Source organism: Seriola dumerili, unplaced genomic scaffold, assembly GCF_002260705.1.
Source record: "Seriola dumerili isolate Sdu_G_001 unplaced genomic scaffold, Sdu_1.0 BDQW01000017.1, whole genome shotgun sequence".
Classification (NCBI taxonomy): Eukaryota; Metazoa; Chordata; class Actinopteri; order Carangiformes; family Carangidae; genus Seriola; species Seriola dumerili.
Window position 1 is genome coordinate 14,541,764 of NW_019174272.1, and position 18,790 is coordinate 14,560,553.

General features: G+C 40.5%; 1 protein-coding gene across 1 annotated transcript; it reads left to right on the plus strand.

Moving 5' to 3' along the window:
• Positions 1-8,585: 8,585 nt before the first annotated feature.
• LOC111229671 (protein CYR61-like) lies at positions 8,586-13,265 on the plus strand. The gene is made up of 5 exons (XM_022756095.1): positions 8,586-8,824; positions 8,960-9,176; positions 10,098-10,454; positions 11,822-12,024; positions 12,253-13,265. Exons 1-5 carry the CDS (start codon positions 8,756-8,758, stop codon positions 12,553-12,555), a joined length of 1,149 nt encoding a protein of 382 aa, XP_022611816.1. The 5' UTR covers positions 8,586-8,755; the 3' UTR covers positions 12,556-13,265.
• The last annotated feature ends 5,525 nt before the right edge of the window (positions 13,266-18,790 follow it).

Consider the following 18,790-nt stretch of genomic DNA (forward strand, 5'->3'; position numbering starts at 1 on the left):
TAAATGACCTCAATCCAGCCGAATATCAGCACAAACACTCCTGTCTAATTTTAGATGCCAAAAACACTGAATGTTTGTCATTGGGTATTAGTGCACGCTGCTAGCTGCTGAGCAAACAAATGATCTCGCTGGTTTGCCGACGGAAATGTCAAACGAAGGAAAGAGGTTGAGTGTTGCCAGGCCTGTTTTTATTCACAGATACAATACCTGCTGTGCTGTCACCTCTCGATCAAAAATGAGTTCATTTCCATTTACTGTATACTGGTTTTCCAGCCGTCTCAGACACAGTGAGCTTTATGTGTTTGTGTCCCAGTTCCCTCGGGGAAGCCCTGGAACGTTTTCTGTTTATGGCTTCACTGTGATAACATTTTCCCCTCTGAATCACAGGCGGCTCTGTGTAGTGGTGCTACCTTTCCCCTGCCCACTAACAGGACACTCTCTGTCAGTTGGCTACACCAGAAGCTCCCACACTAAAGGCCCTTTGAAATACCAGTTTGTTTATTCTAGTGGACTAAATGTGCAGTGTGCAGTTTAAGACACCTCAGATTCACTGGAGGGAGAGGCAGAGTCTGTGTTGATGCTCTGGCCTCTGTTTCTTCATTTGTGCTCACTGTGTTTTCATGTATTCTCACAGTGTCGGTACAGTGTCTCTAACACTGTGCTTTATCTGTCTACTTGTCTTTATGTATCGGAGGGAAACTCCACCCACTGCCCACCTTCATATTTACAGAACTAAGTTTACCTCCTTTTTTGTTTTTCAAAATAAACTCAGAGGACACATTGTTCTCCACTGCAGCACAGATTGATTTTGTTAAAATCCACACACACTAATCAACAAACTATCAGGCTCAACTCCAAGTGCTGTTATCATTTCTGTTCAAGGGACACTCTACAACTCAGTAGCCACATTAAGGGAAAAATAATCTGAAATTGCAAGAATAAAATCATAATATTTTAAGAATAAAGTCGTGATTTTACAATAATAAAGTCATAATATAATGAGGATAAAGACGTAATTTTAGGTTCCGTGTTGTTTTAGAGCGGAAATATCAGAAGCTTTAAAATGAGGAACGTGGAGCATCCTGTGAAGTTATACTGCAGCAGAGGTTCCACAACAAAAAAAACCTTCCCCTTTTGGCTCATTATCATCATCATCATCATCATCATCATCATCATCAGCATCATCATCATCAGCGTCATCATCATCAGCACCAGGACATTGAAAAGACTGTGAAGAAACTTAGTCAATTCTATTGTTAGAGATACAAACAGCAGCTGCCAGAAGCAGTTTAGACTGCTACCGACTGTCCTTTCAGCTGTTTGATTGGTTGATGAAATATCCATAAAAAATTTTGTTTTTTTTCTCTTGAAATTTAACATTTTTAATTCTTTCTCATAATATTATAATTTAATTCTCAAAATATTACAACTTTGTTCTTGTAATGTTACAACTTTATTCTCAAAAATATTATGACTTTATTCTTTAAATATTATGACTTTATTTTTGTAATATTATGACTTTTTTTGCGCAATATTATGACTTTATTCTCAAAATTTCAGATTGGCCCTAATACTCTGTCACAACATTCCAGTTGTAGTCTATGTAGCTGCGTGTCCATGGGCCTGGTGGAAAAAATGACTGTGTATTATGGCTGGATGATATGACTTCAGAACAGTATCACATTTATTTCAAACTTTTACCTGGATCATGATTAATGACTGATTACTTTGGCCATGCACTCTCATATTCAAATTTAATTTAATATTTAACACTCATATTCAGCAGTGGGACTGTGTTCCAAGTGGTTACACAATTGATGGTGTTACCTTTGGTTGCTATCCACATTGCATTCACCACTGTCAGGTAGTTGTGACCAAGCATCAAAAACTGCAGTCATTTGACGAACTGCAGAACTGCACTCCTGATGCCAGTGGTGCTTTGTGTGAGATATGATGAAAAGCAACTGTTTGCCAAAATATTCTCAATATAAAATGTATAATCTGATCATACACTCATTGTCACTTTATTAGGTACACCTAATACAGCTTTCTGCATGCTTGGTTTTCTTTTAAGCTGTTTCAGAGCACCGTTGATTCACCTGTATAATCAGTGTGCAGGATGTAATGTGTGGTGCTGTTGCACTGTATTGACATATACAACGTTTTTCTGTTTTTCAGTATACCCTCATTGATGTAAATCAACTGCAGGCTAACCCCTTTGAAACAGCTTCAACACAAACTGAACATCACAATCACCATGAAAGGATAGTTAGGTATGTGAACAATAGGTTTAGCTAGGTGTACCTAATAAACTGCCAACTGAGTGTATGTAACTGTTGAATTTACCACTTGCTGAACTGCCCCAAACTGACCAAAAACAATAATAAATGCAGGCTTAATGGTCTTTTTTGTGTGTTTGTCAGATAGTTGCCATTTTAAAAAACAACTAATGACTCTTTTAATAATTCATCACCATTGGTAACTAGTACAACTGGACTGTCACAGAGAATTTTCATGTCATTTGATCCAATTTAAATGTAAAAACAGTGAGTTTGTTTCTGTAGCTACAGTTAAAGTAAAGGCAGAGACAGTAACTTAAGAATGGCTTTGCTCTATACCTCCACCTCTCAGTAGAGGAGTGTCCATCAGCACCTGCAGCACACCTGCTCATGCCAGACACACAATGGCCAGGTTATTGCCAGTGTTGCCAGCACCATGGCCAGTTATTGCTGCTCTGTGCTCCCTGCTGTCATCACTCCTATTAGATGCTGTGGAGGAATGTGCAGGCTGAGCTTCCTCTGCCCCGCTGCCTGCAGCTGCCGGTCAGATCAGAACATGCAGCACGAGCCCACGCTTTCATTAACTTTTACTTGTCCTGGAACTTTAAGAGTTTGTGAAAAAATGAAAAGCTGTCCAAGCAAACCCTTTTAAAAGAACTGAGAATAGAGTTTTGCGACAAGTTCCTGTAAATGAGTATCTTTAATACACTGTACTCTTTTAAACTGCAGCGCCCTAAAATAGAATTAGCTGAAATTGATCAGCCACTTTAACTCATTAACTCATTTCCTCATGTCCTCATTTTATACCTCCATGCCGGCGACAGTCAGAGCAGGAGACATATTGTTTTCGGGTTTTCTGTCTGTCCCATTCTCGTGGACACAATATCTCAAAAACGCCTTGATCGAACTTCTTCAAATTTGGCACAAACATTCACTAGGACTCAAGGATCAACTAATTAGATTTTGGGGGTCAAGGGTCAAAGGTCACAGGTGTGGTGACCTCACAAAACACAGTTTTGGCCTTGTGAACGCAATATCTCAGTAACACCTTGAAGGAACTTCTAATTTGGTACAAACATTCACTTGGACTCAAGGATCAAGGTATTAAATTTAGTGGTCTAAGGTCAAAGGTCAAGGTTGGCGTGACCTCACAAAACACTTTTAAGCCATTACTAAAGACTTCACACAGAAATTATGACAAAATTTCACACAATTGGTTCATATTTTATATGACTGGATAAACAAGGCTGTAACCTGAACTAGCTAACTAACTGTCGAGTAGAGGAGGGATACAACCATGAGGAGATGTTTTCCCTGTTGAAGGTTGTGTGGAGAGATTTCCACATTCAAGTGGATCTAAGTTTAGACGGTGTCATACTCTGTACTGATTGTAAATCCCTTTATGGCAAACCTATGATTTGTGATATTGGGCTGTAGAAATAAAACTGAGTGGATTGGGCTATGATAAATCAATGGCCCTCTATTGCTAATTTATAATTATAATTATTTTTATTTGTATAGCACTTGCAAAAACAAAAGATTTACAAAGTGCTGAAGAAAAGGGAAAAACACTGACAGAGATTAAATGACTAGAGGTTTAGAATTAGGTTTGAAAATGTGACTCAGCTGAAACATTCAATCTGCTTCTTTGATAAAAAGTAGAGGTACAATTTTGTGTGCATACAATTTTCGGGGGTTAATGTAACTCCAACTCCAAAGGTGCAACTTGACAAGAAACATCCAATCTCTGAGCTTCAAATTCAGGTCAGTCACAGTCCTGTTTTATTTTTAATTTGTTGCTTATATATCAGAGGTCAGTAATATGTGGATTGCAGTCTGGACCTAGATGCTGTCCTATCTGCATCCGGAGCTGGACCTATGTGCTATAAATGATTGAGAATTATTCAATTTTGATGGAGCATTTCTATTTTTATTGGTGCAGCTTTTCTAGCCTTTACAGTACTGGTCATGTGATGCTACTCAGCCAGTCATTGCGACTAATTGATCTAACTTGATTAACCCTTTGCCCATATTTGGACAAAAATAAACAAGTTAAAATTCGACTAAACTGCTGTTTGTGTTGGTGCTGCAGGTTTCAGATTTTCTATTAGTCAAGGTGTGATGTTAAGATTCTGTTAGCAGAATATTTTTGAGTATTTTTTTTTGATTTTCATTCATGTTTATTTTTGACATGTTTTGAGTGAAATGAAAACCCTTATTTTCAAAAGCCTTTTGACTGCTTGGTCCCTGACACAAAGAAACGTTTGTAACATTGCCAGTTCAAATGATACTGTGATACCAAGCAGAAATTCTAAATTTCATGTTAAACTGTCATGAGTGTCAATATGTAGGAAAGACATCGATATTAAAAAATGACTAACGTGAAGAAAAGCTGTACTCCAAGCACCAGAGGGCTAAGGTGCAGATGTTCACTGCCAGTCATGCTCCGAATGCACCACAACTATGACATAATCTGCTCACACTCATCTACGAAATCTAATGTTCAGCTGGTGATCAGCTGCTCGGTATCAGTGTGTACAGTAAAGAAAATATGTGTATGGAGGGAAAATGGAGCCTGTTCAGGAGAACAATGGGATGAGTGATGACAGCTGTTACCAGGAGCTTCTTAAAGACACTAGTATGAGGAATGCAGCAGAGACATAACCTGTGGAGACGATGTCATGACTCACACTGTATACACACACACACACACACACACACACACACACACACACACACACACACACACACACACACACACACAGCTGACAGTAATTGCTTGTTGCCAATATATGTGCCACATGTGTTGAGGCCAGAAGAGGAACATCGATGATGTTGAAGCCTGTTGAGGCTGCAGTGTTCTTTACATCCAGCAGTACGACAATGCTGGACAGTGCAGACAACAGACTGATTATTTATAAACTGTACTGCCTCGTCACGTTGAGCCTGCTCTGTTATGTTCTCAGCAGATGTAACAGCAATCTGTCCATTAGACATTAAAATATTTACCTGCTACGAAAAAGTGTCAGAGGTGCAAAGTTTTGCATTGCTTTACTTTTTCATTTAATGCCAACCACTTTGAAAAGTCTGACACCCTCATTTCTAAAGACACTGTGTCATAAGTCACAGAGTTTTTAGTCTGTGACTGTGAGACTTAGTAAAGACTGGGGATCCTGCAGAATCATTATTTGCAAGATTAGATTCCTTTGTGATTTTTATTATCATTATTATTATTATTATTAGATAGATAGCTAGATAGATAGATAGATAGATAGATAGATAGATAGATAGACAGACAGACAGATAGATAGATAGATAGATAGATAGATAGATCAGCTCATTGTTGATAATAACAACAATAATAATAATAATAATAATAATAATAAAAACATTGTTGATAATAACAACAATAATAATAATATTAGTCCACTTCCTTTGGCTGATGTGTTGTATAGCCTGATGGCAGTGGGAACAAAGGATCTCCTGAACCTCTCTGTTCTGCAGCGCAGTGAGATGTGTCTGACATGCTGCTGCCCCAGCAGACTGCAGCACTAAAGAGTACACTGGCCACCACTGACTGATAAAGCATGTGCAGCATTTCACTGCAGACGTCAAAGGACCTGAGCTTCCTGAGGAAAAACAGCAGGCTCTGCCCCTTCAGGTAGATGGTATCTGTGTTCAGGGACCAGTCCAGTTTACTGTCCAGGTGCACACCTAGGTATTTATAAGTATGCACCACCTCAATGTCCTTTCATTGAATGTTGACTGGCTGAAGGGAGGGCCTAGACCTGCGAAAGTCCATGACCATCTCCTTGGTCTTGAGGTGTTCAGAAGGAGGCAGTTCTTGTTGCTCCATTCACTGAAGGCCATCGTCAGATCCCTGTACTCCTCTTCCTGCCTGTTCCTGATACGCACAACAATAGCTGTGTCATCCGAGTATTTCTGGATGTGGCAGGACTCAGAGTTGTATTTAAAGTCCGCCGTATACAGGGGGAACAGGAACGGAGCCAGAACAGGCTGCTCATCACTGTCCCCTCAGGGACAAAGGAGTTTCCCACACAACAGCAGGACACCTGCACACACTTCCTGTTTGTCCTGTGGGTTGCTATGATAGTTTGATGAGCTGTTCACTGAAGAGTGGAGATGGTTGCTGGTTTGTAAGGAGCATTTACATAGAGAAAAGTTTCCTTGTTAGAAGTTTTAAAGACTTTTATAAACACATGAATTGCGGACAACTCTTGACCTCCATGTATTTGGAAATGTTTGCCTGGCTGACAAACAATGGTTGGCACATGGCCAGGCAAGAGGCTGCCAACTGGCAACCCCCCCCCCCCCCCAAACCCCTCCCCCCCACCCTTCCATCAGTGTCTTACGCAGTGTGGCCAGTACACACATCCTGCCTTTGTGAGCCAGGAATGCTAAGAATCCAGACTCCTGCCCTCCTCCCTGCTGCTGCCCAACAAGGTGCTCTCACCCCACCTCCGCCTCATGCCCCATCTCACCCCAGTGACCCCCCACTCTGGCTTCCCAGTGGTTTTACAGCTAGGCCGGCTGGGTGTCTGGGTGGCTGCTTGCGTAAGTCAGTGCACTGTGTGTGGTGTGAGGTTGTGCTCTGTGTGCACACAGTAACATCACTGCGTCAGTCTGGAGCAACAACACCTGCTCTGAGGAAGTTAGACCAACGTTCTCTAGTTTGGTTTCAGCAACATGTTCAACTTAGATGAAGTTTTCAGGGTGGGCTTTTTGACCACTAGTGGTGCTATGGAGCCATGTTTTTGTGTTGTATGGATGCATGAAAGTCTACCCATTTAAATCTCTCTACAGCAGTGAAATAGTAAAATAGCATCATAAAAATATAAAAAATAACACAAATATGTACAAACAAATAAAGATAAAAGTACTGACAAAATTTAATTCCATATTACAAGATGTTAAAGCTCAAATTAGGTGTTTAATGTAACATGCCAGAGGCAACATGTTACAAAAGAACATACATGAAGCGCTACGTCCTGCCCTGCTGACGGCTTCATGCTAATCTGCTCATCAACAGTAGGTGGCAGTAATGTGCCAAGAAATGTATCAATCCAAAAACAGAGACAAAGAAGACGGCTGATTCACACTAAAAAATGCTGTGTTACTTCAATCGGGTAGGTTGACCTAACACTGAGTTAAATATAGTGAACTAGCTTTGAAGATGCACCCTGAAATCAGGCTCATCACTCTTCACAGTGCTTGCTTCCAAAAGAAAGAGTGGTATGAGGAACATGAATTTGAAATGAATATCATAAATTTTTATACAATTTTATACATTTTAAATGTATTGGCTAACTTGATATTTTTGGGTTGTAGCAGTAACAGAACAGGTGGGACATCTTGTGCTTGTATAGGAGGCCGATTAGGGTGAAACACAATGGAAATGTGCACATGCATCACATTAACCACATACACAATGAAAGTGTGTACATACACATTGAAAACTTCACATACACACCAAAAACATACATATACACACTGCATATTTACACATTATCTTAACACACCGTGATATAGGCTGATACTCAAATACTACTGCGTCTTCATCTTTTAAAAAACAACACCGTAGATGTACATTTCCTACGTTTCATGGCAGCGCGAGCCAAAGCTTAATGCGAGGACTTTCCTGCTCTCCAGCAAAACACTTTTTATGTGCCCCTGGGATGACAATGGGAATACAGAGGTTTTCCTACCAATCATGGGAACCTGAAGATAGGTCTGTGTTTCCTGGACTGCAGCCCATTAGGAAAGAGATGGAAGGAACACAGGATGTCCTGAGCACAGTCCCACAGCTCTGTGCGGTGGAAAGGACTGAGCCTGGTGGGTTGGACAAGCTGTTCACAGGGATTTTCTCCACATCACCACTCAACTAAGATGGAGTGGGATTCCCTACTCAGGTTTTCCATGACACCTGTCCTGCCTGTGCTTTCTCTTTTCTTCTGTGTAATACCTCTGGGTATGTGTGGCCTGAACTACAACATATTTTAATCACCTTTTGGTTGCCAGGATACACCAGTCACTATTAATTGTTAAAGATTTGCTTCCTGCATATATTTTGACACCTTGACGTTTCTCATCGAGGTCACATGACACAGTGATTGGTCAATGTTTGTCTGTTAGTATTTCACACCAGTGTATCTGCCACTTCATCCCTCTGGACCCCCTCCATCTGTCTGGAGAGGAGAGTCAGTGATGTCACTGCGGGGGCGGGGGCATTTGTGTATATAAGTACAGGGCCTGCACAGGGAGACCTCTCTGTGAGGCAGAGCTGAGCTGACACCAGGATACTGTAGATGAGCCAGCGACCTCTCAGACCTCTCTGGACTGTGGATACGCTTTCATCCTGCAGCTGATGATTGATGCTTCTTTCTTCTCAGGACTCTGGACAGTTCATCTGAGCGCCGTCTTCTTTATTCCTGTTTTTGTTGATCTGCTGCATCAGGATGTTTAACCCTGTCACTTTACAACAGCTCATCTCCACCCTGTTTGTGCTCTGCAGTGCTGCAGTTATGGTGAGTCTCTGACCTGCTGCTTTTAAAGCTTCTCTGTGTTCATGTGTGTTTGTGAAGGTTCATTGTTTTCAATCTTTATGGCTAATGTTGGATGAGCTGTCCTCCATCCTGAACTGACCTCTGACCCTGACCCAGTCTGCAGAGGGTGAGTGTCCATCTGAGTGCTCCTGTGCCCCCTCACCTCTGCTCTGCCCGCTGGGCGTCAGCTGGGTGACCGACCACTGCGGCTGCTGTAAAGTGTGTGCGAGGCAGTTCAACGACGACTGCAGCGCCACCGAGCCCTGTGATCACATCAAGGGGCTACGCTGCCATCTTGGGGCTGGAGGAGATCCCAAGAGAGGACTGTGTCGAGGTGAGGGTGACACTGAGCAGGAACACACGATTCAACTTAACTAAGATGATAGAACAAAACAGCTCTGGGTTTAAACCACAAAACATATCAGTAGTAAGGAAACTGTGCATCTTCTGAAAGTAAAACCTGCTTGTATGAAAAATAAAAAGTGAATAAAAGTGATAAGTATTAATATAATTATAATGATAATGAAATAGCAAAATATAATATATTCACATATTTACATGTACATGTATATACAACAGACAGTATAATATAATATAATATAAAGGTAGTTATTATAACATCAATTATTAGATATTAAAATCAAAATCCCTCAATAAATCTGAAAATCAAGAAAAAAAATCCCTCATTGAACAGTTCATAACTGAAGCCAAACTGTTTGTGACCACTTCTTATAAGGAGGAAAAATATGGCTACCAGTCTAAATAAATCACAAGACAAATGACCAGTGTAAACAAAGATTTATATATTAAAGGAGTACTGATTTTCTTCCTGCTGCTCAGCCTGTGGAGAAATTTGTATAAAGTCTGGAGGAGAAAATAACCTGGTGATGTCATCAGGGTTATTTTGCAGAATACAAATATTCGTCATAAACTGGAGTTTTAAAGATGTGGACAGGGAGGATCAAATAAAGAGTGCATTATGGGAACTGTAGGATACAGGGCTTTTGTAGGTTGACATATAATAGGGACTGAAAGACATGACAGCATGTTTCTGCCTCTGTTGCACAAGTTTGGACCATCCTTTCTTTATTCCTCAGTAACACATCCTTTTAATTTAAAAAGCATGAAATCATGAACTATTCCCTTTAGAAAATGTATTCCTTCCCCAGTTTGATCCTACAGGCTGTGAGGTGTTAGATGTGTTTTCTAAAGCGTCCTCAGCTCTGTTTCCTGTTTTGTGTGTTCGTGTTGACAGCTGAGGCCCAGGGTTTGCCCTGCGAGTTAAGTGGGCGGATGTACCAGCACGGCGAGGACTTTCAGCCCAACTGCGAGCACCAGTGCACCTGTATGGACGGGGTGGTGGGCTGCATGCCCCTCTGTCCCCACAAAGTGCCTCTACCCGACTGGCGCTGCTCGTGGCCCCGGCTGGCGCGGCCTGAGGGCGGCTGCTGCGAGGAGTGGTTGTGTGACGATGACAACCACATCAGTGAGGAGCCAGAGGAGCTGACACACACCTCCCTACCAGACGGCCAGCCCCTTCTCAACCACATCAGTGCCCTGGTGCCGGCCCCGCCTCAGCCCCCAGCTCTGACCAGAGGGGCCACGTTCAGAGGTAAACATTGCAGCATATCCCAGCAGAATACACTTTGTTGTGGTTTCAGAAAGGTTTTTAATTTCTGACTTCAAATAACAATAACTTGCATTGAAGGGGAATTCTGTAATATTTGTTCCACACTGGTGCTCTAATGTCATGAAGTGAAGTTTCATCAGAAACAGAGATCAGATTCAATTTCTGAGGTAGTTTCTACTTCTTAGCTTTCTCTTTTAAAAAAAAATATCAAAAAAAAATATTTAGCCTAAATATGTTTCTTGTTTTAAATAAAATTTAAAGATTTAACCCTGAGAGAGAAAAGGTGAGGGGCAGAGTTTTTTTGCCAGTTAGATATACAGTTTTTGTTATACAGTTTATTATGTTGTAGACTAAATTGTAAATGGATGAAATTGCCATTTTGCAAATGTATAAAAAATCTGAAACTTAAAGCTCCATCCAGTCCAACTTTGTGATATCACAACAAAGCAGTCACTAAGCCTCGCCCACCTGGACCCACCATTCAACTTGCAGGATTTGGTTTCTCTGAGTGTTTACCTGATATCTGCTATATTTTTATTGGATCACTCAGAAAAAAGTAAGCCAATCAGAAGAGAGGCTCAGAGCCTCCTCTCTTCTGATTGGTTCACTGACCTGTTGTTACTAGAGCTCCAGAGAGAAGCCTGAGAGGAGAAAACTACACTGAGGTTTTGTGGTTCTTAGAACCACAAATATATCTTCTTATAGATCAACACTTCAAATAAAACACAGAAGAAGAGGAAAACATGGAACTTTAAATTCCTCCTTAATTCAGTATTTTGTAGAAGCCCCTTTTGGCAGTAAAAAGACCTCTGAGTCTTCTAGGGTAAGTCTCTTCAAGCTTAGTACACCTGGATTGGGCAGTTCATCCTCAGAACCTTGCTCATGGAGGTTATGAGCTCATGCACTGGCTGAGAAGGAGCATATCCCGAATTAATGAGTTCAAGTAGATGGTGGAGACAAAGAATCTCTCTGAGAGGTGAAACGTCTCCAAGCATCTACAACCAAGTTCAGTTTCCCTCAGTTCAGCTCGTCTTGGATAAAATTGAAACGGCTTCTCCTCAGGGGATCATGAATGTGCTCAGTGCATAAAACTGCTACCTTCACATCAGAGTTTGCGATTTATTTTGATCTGGCATTAACAGCAGAATCTTTATGATTCATCCTGGGGACCATAAATGTCCACAGCTAATTGCATGAAATTGCATGTGTTGTGGCCTTGTAAACATATCATCAAAACAACTGACTGACATCTCTAATCCCAGCTTTTTCGAGGCCATGAATGTATGGATAGAATGAATGAATCTTTACAAATATCAATGTTTGATTGTCTTTCTTTGTCTCTGTCACAGAGATGGTGTCCTTCCCCATGTCTGAGTTATTGCTCAAATCCAGCTGTTTCCCACAAACCACTGCATGGACTGAGTGCTCCACCACATGTGGGATGGGCATTTCAAGTCGCGTGACCAATGACAACCAAGACTGTCGGCTGGTCCGAGAAACCAGACTGTGCCAGGTCCAACAATGTGAGCTGCGGCTTCCTGTAGCTAGCAAGGTATGCTAAGAATCAGGCCCATTAGGAAATGAAAGAATATTGGAGATAAACAGAGCAGTAGGATTTAAAGGGTATTATATTACAAAGCAGTCCAGTACTGGTAGTGAACTGGCTTTGAGATGATGTGTTTGTCAGTTAAAGTCCTATGTTGAAGTTAATATGATTTTCACTCATGTATAAAGAATAAATAAATTAGTAAACACTGACAAAAATCTGTTTGTCGTCCAGAAAGGGAAGAAGTGTCAGCGAACTGTCCGACCACAGCAACCAGTAAGTATCACCTTCGCTGGATGCTCAACAGCACCGCGGTACCGCCCTCGCACCTGTGGGACTTGCACTGATGACCGCTGTTGTACACCCTCCCTCTCCCGTACCGTGCGCCTTCATTTCCACTGTCCTGACGGGGAGAGTTTCTACAGGAACGTCATGTGGATACAGCGCTGCAGCTGCAGCTCGGGCTGTCGCACGCACAGCGAGGCCTCCAGCCCTTCAGTCAGCCTCCACAACGACATCCACACCTTCAGGCACTGAGGTGACTCATCGTGCCCTGCCCCTGCCCGGCACACTGGCCGCAGACTCTGCACCTATCCACAGCCTATCCCATGCTTCCCTGTCAGTTAGATGGGTGGGGACCTCTGAGTTCCTGCCACCACACTCCCTTCCCCACAACCAGGCAACACAATTTCTAGCACTTTAAGCATCCTGCCATGATAATGTCAGTTTGCCCACACTAGAGGGGTGTTACCTCTCTAGTACCAGGGCAGCACTGAGGACGACATACAGCATTTTGCTGTGTCAGACTGCTGGCGGAGACTTCTAACTTTTATTTATTTGTCACTTTGTGTAATCTTCATTATTTTGAATCAGGGTGGAAGAACGAGATGATATGAGACATTCATCAGTGAATATAGGGACTGTGTGTGTGTGTGTGTGTGTGTGTGTGTGTGTGTGTGTGTGTGTGTGTGTGTGTGTGTGTGTGTGTTTCGCTCATTATCCTACCACAGCATATAGTTAAAAACATTCAGTGTACAGTATATAGATATAGACTTCACTGTCAATGGTGGAGTGGTAAATTCTAGGATCACCTCATTTTTCGGGGTGTGATTTTATTTTAGTTGATTGGTGGGTTGGGGGGGGTCCTAGTGCCCCTCCCAGCATGTTGTTCAGGTGAGTCCTTCAGATTGTACATACGACGCTTTATTTCAAGGGCGCAAATGATGCTATGAGACATATACTGTAAACTCCTGTACATCTAATAAAAACATATCAACCTGTGATCCGTCTTATTTTTTGGCTAATGTTTGAATGAAATGAGGTTTTGTAGGTGCACCCTAAGAATTTTTTGATTCTCTATCTCCATTATGTTCCTACTACAGTGCAGCTGCTACAATGGTTAAAACATTTTTTTTCATGTCTGATCATATTCAAATTCAGTCTAGACATAGAATCTATAGTGAAAGTTCATGTTGCTGGCATGATGTCACTATGACATCATCAGGTCTTTTCTGTGTCTGTTTTTGCTGTGAGACTTGTCATATGTGAAAAATAGGTGAGACACAGAATCTCTAGATCATGTGATGCAGCTGTGAGGCATGAGATGCACGTGTCACGCAGGCAGTGTGCCACTGTATCCCATTAACATGTGCGCCGTAATGAAAACCAAGACGTTCTGTAGCTGCCACAAATCCAGTGTGTTCCTGGCCGTAGTTCTGCTAATATTTGTTTATAAAGTAAAGTATTGGACAAATTGAAATTTTGGCCCAATGGTCTTGCTGGAGTAAAGGTCAGAGGATCACAAAAGTTATTACAGGGAGACATCAACGTCTGAATGAAATTTCATGGCAATACATCCAATGGTTGTGGAAACATTTAACCAAAAATGTCAACTTCATGGCTGTACTATGGAAAAGTCATTTGCCTTCATCCTCTGGGGAACATGAATGTCTGTACAGAATTTCACTGTAATCCATCCAGTAGTTGTGGAGATATTTCAGTTTGGACCAAAGTTTTGGACAGACTGACACAGCAGCTAATGAGGCTGAAGTAAGTGACTTTCTCTCACTCATTCATTCACTCATTCACACACGATGCACTCGCTTGTTATGGGATTCATCGCAGTGAATTCGTCACATTACAGTATACAATTTTGCAACGGCACTTTTTCAAGGTATTTATCAAGTTTCCTTCCTGTCTCTAGGCCTCCTCACAGGACCCCTGGACATGACTGGATAATGGTAGTTGATGGTAGTTTTCTACCTGTTGAGTTACACTGGGAATCTACTAACAAAACAACAAAGGTTGGTTGCTGAATGCTGAATGTCTAAAAGAAAATAAAGTATTTTATTCCACATTGAAACTGTGGTTCTGTCAGCCATGATACATGCTTCATATACCACTGTCATTGCCTCACAACTTTTTGTGGATCATCAGTGACTCTCTTACCACTGAGCTCCTCACTCCACCTTTTCAGAGCTCTGGGTCCACGTTGCCTCGCAGCCTTACACAATGATCCGGCTGCCTCTGTAGCACAAACATTACGGTGGACTCCTAAATTCCTCACCCTGGCCTCTGCCTCCCTCTGAGAGGAGGAAGGAACACTCTGACCTCCTGTCTGCCCCATCAGACCCCAGTCAGTGGTGTGAGCTGCTGCTCTACTAATTCTTCAGTCTCCACTTTTAATTGGACATAGATATTTAGTGTTTGGGATCATAATTGAAGCAGTGTATTAACTGCTTGGTGGGTACTACATTATGTATCAGAGGGGGGTGCTGGAGGAACACTGTTGAACTGTTAAAAATTGAAAAGATTCATTCTTTGCGGAGTGTAAAGGTGTTCGGTGTTCAGGTGTTTCAAATTTTCACCTTATGGTGCCAGTAGAAGTGGCTCATCAGGGCACCATGACTATGTGTAGATAATGTCATGGTAATGTCGTAATCCTCTGGACCGAGGTCCGATGTCATTTGGCCACAACCTTAAGTGGTGTAAAAATATTTAAAGTCTGTCTTAGATACTCAAATAATAAAACATAAGGCAGGAATTGCCCCATGGTCCCACCAAATGCTCTGCCCCTCCAAATCGTTCCACTTCATCCCAAAATTCAAACAGTAACTGAAAAGTATTTTATTTTGTCCTTGTCAATTTGACTAATCATAAACATGCCACATTAAAATACTCAACATTTATTTATATCTGATTGGTTGGTGTGGCCATATAAAAACTGCATACAGTAGGGAGAACAGTTACTTCTCTATCATTTCACTTCATCTCTCTGGTCACCAGCCTACTGTCACACTCAGTGACTTGATGAGAATAGCCTGGTTTTAGTTTTAGTTAATCCATGAGATTTAGTCTCTAGCTCTGATTTGTGGTTTTTGGGATTATTCATCGTCAATCATTTCAATCACCTTCTCATACCATTACTGTAAGAATCCATCTGAAATTCACTGACCCCCCCCCCCTTTCTGCAACACACTACTCCAAAACTCCATGACAACCCAGTACCTGAGGACTCAGAAGGCAGAGAAAATAGAGCCTCAGGTTAAAGGATTGCTCCACATTATAATGACGGGGCTTCCTAAGTGACTGTCTTGGAAGCTTGTGGTGCTGTGATCCTCCACGGTAGTTTGCTTTGGCTGGGAAACCAGACTCGAAGTTACAGGTGTCGTCCAGCCTCACAGAGAGCTGTAACTTTCAGCATGGGCTTGACCTTTTTATATACAGTCCATGGGCATTACGGAGGATCAGGAAATATGTCAGAAATCAACAGGGCCTCACAGAGTAGTGTAAGTTTGCCCGGGCTTCCACACTGACCACAGCAGAGGAAACTCCACCCCCACCCCAGCCCCCCCTGCGCTCTGAAAAAGGATGTATCAAAGCTGTTCCTCTTCAACACAATGTGGGACAATAACACGTCTTCATTGGCTTGTTGTTCTGAAAATGAACGTGATGAACATGACTCACAGCTAACATGGTTTATGGAACTAAAGTCAGCATTTAAACAAAGGATCCTGTTTAAATTAAGGGTTCATAGTTGATTAATCACCATGACATCAACACTCATTCAAATGACTACAACTAAAATTACAGCTGAGGCTGATGGGAACGTCAATAGTTTTGCAGGTATTTGGTCAAATTTAATTTTTGAAGTCAGAAAAATTTTCATAGTTATGATATTTAAGTCAGGAGGAAAGTATCAGATAGACAGACTGACATTGGTATCATACAAAATTATTACTTGACATTACTTGACATTATTCACAGCACATGTGTGTGTGTGTGTGTGTGTGTGGGGGGGGGGTTGTGAATGAAAATATGGGACAAATTGCATTCAGACTTTTATACATTGCAGGTGAAATAAGATGCAGTGAGCACTCGATCAGTCAGAAATGTTCAGCACTGCAGACCACACCCCCAAATGTCCTGAACCATTGGAAAGTACTACCGCCCGACCAGGTACCTTTTTGGGTTTCGATCATTTATCTTGGAACTAAATTAAGACCCTGGTTCCTGCGGTTAAAATGAGTATAGTTCCTCAAAAAGGTTCCTGGTTCCTGGGGAAAATTCCTATGGTGGAAATGCGACTTAAATGAATATGTGCTTTTGCTTTTGATTAACCTTATTCAAACAAAACTGTTATAAATGTATTTTCATAATTCTGAAATAATGACTTTTCAGGTGCGTATCTATCTATATTTTACACATTGTATGTTTCTCTGTTGATATTTCAGCTACTACCACTACTGCACTATTGGCACTGCCAGCACTGCTGCTAATCAGAACTGCAACTACTATTTAATCTGTTATGTAATCAATTTAAAGGTCCCATGTGTAAGACTTGAAATGGATGAACTTTGGAGACTCCCTGTGGTGGTATCAAGAACTACACAGGGGCAGCGTCTCAGTGTCTCTGGATCAAATCTGTGGGACAATGACCCGGCAAAAGATCAGAAATTACAGACTACATCAGTTTTCATGGAGATAGATAGATAGATAGATAGATAGATAGATAGATAGATAGATAGATAGATACTTTATTTGTCCCCTAGGGGAAATTCATGTGTATTGTTGTTTTGTACACACATCACATTGAAAATTTAATTTTAAAAATGAAATGTTGCTATAGTCACGTATTTGTTTTATCTTGACAGAATGAGGATGTTTATGATGTTTTAAGTTTTCTGTCTCTAGACTCGTCTAACCTTTCAGTTCACACCTGTGTTAATGCAGACATGACAGCTGCTAACTGAGTTTCTGTCAAAAACTTCCAAAATAAAAAAGGTTATGAAATAATCACTATTGTTCTTTAGTAGTCACAGTTTGAAACCACAACTCCACAACCTTCAGTGGAAATGATACAGTAATTTATACCAATTCATATTATTTCTTAGAGTCAATGTAATAATAATTGTGGTAGAGTTAATGTCATAAACATGTGAGTGCTTCAGAAAACAACAAAAGAAGAAATAAAACAGACAAAAACTTCATCAAAGAGTTTACACATATTAATTTGTTGAAAAAAATATTACATTTTTAACATATTTCTGCAACACAAAATTTAAGAGGTTAATTTGAAGGTGCAACTCAGTTGTAAAACCTAATATAGGTCTATTAATCTATGTAAAAAATGAAAAATAAACCCAACCACTGAACATTTGAGGACAAGAATTTCAGCACTGTTCCTGCTGTTTTGTTTTTCACTAATTCTGTCTTCTCTAACCTCATGTACCAGAGTGTACAGTGGAAACCATATCTGCTCTTAATATTATAGGATGCTGTCCTCTACTGGAACTTAGCTGGATGTGCAGCAATGTGGCAGTTTAATGTAATGAGACCTACAACCTACAGAGACTGGTCTGTTGATGAAGTGACTGAATAATTCCTGAACCTTCAGTAGTGCTACTTTGACATTCCTTTGAGATTAAAAAAAAAAAGATCAAAAGTGTGCTTATCATATTCTGCACTCCATCTTTATCAATGTACAAGTATGATTGTTTGGCTTTATTGCTTTATTTGGCCAGATAATATCTGATATTTCAATGAGTGTCAAAAACAAACAAAACAAAACAAAAAAATGGATGGAAGGATGAGATATTGACTTGCAGAAAAACATTCACATGCTCGAACATACACCATTTCCTTAAGCCCATACACCCTATATAAAGAATGTATGAGGTGTTGGATATCAATAAAGTTCTGACTTTGATTTTTACCTTTAAATCACTGTTTCTGTGTAAAATAATTTTTGTCAACATGTGAAGAACCTTTTCACAACCTTTTAACAAAGCAAAGCATCTTTGTATTAACTTTTTGAAATTTGCCTTTTTAATAGTGACTGGTTATACATTTAAATCATACATTGAGTATACTGATAAGAAAAGGAACACAGATTTTGATAAATGTAAAAAAAAAAAAGAAAAAACAGAGAGTCCCATATTTGACAGTTTAAGAAAAAATCAAATTAAATCATTTTTGGAGCTTTGGACTTTGGCACCACAGTTCCCACTCTTTAATTTGTCCATGATTGACTATAATGTTTTTACTTTCTGTTTGATAAATGTGTAGCACTTTGAAAATAAATCCATTGAATCTCTGAATCTTATAATTATTTAAACACATGAGAATTTTGAGCAAGATATCTGAGTAAATTGTTCATTAATTTCATTTTAAATGTTCATATCTGATTAACAAAGTGATGTTGGGCATTTATCAAAATGTTTTTGAAACCCATTTTCTCCAAGTACATATATTTACAGTATCAAAGATTTCC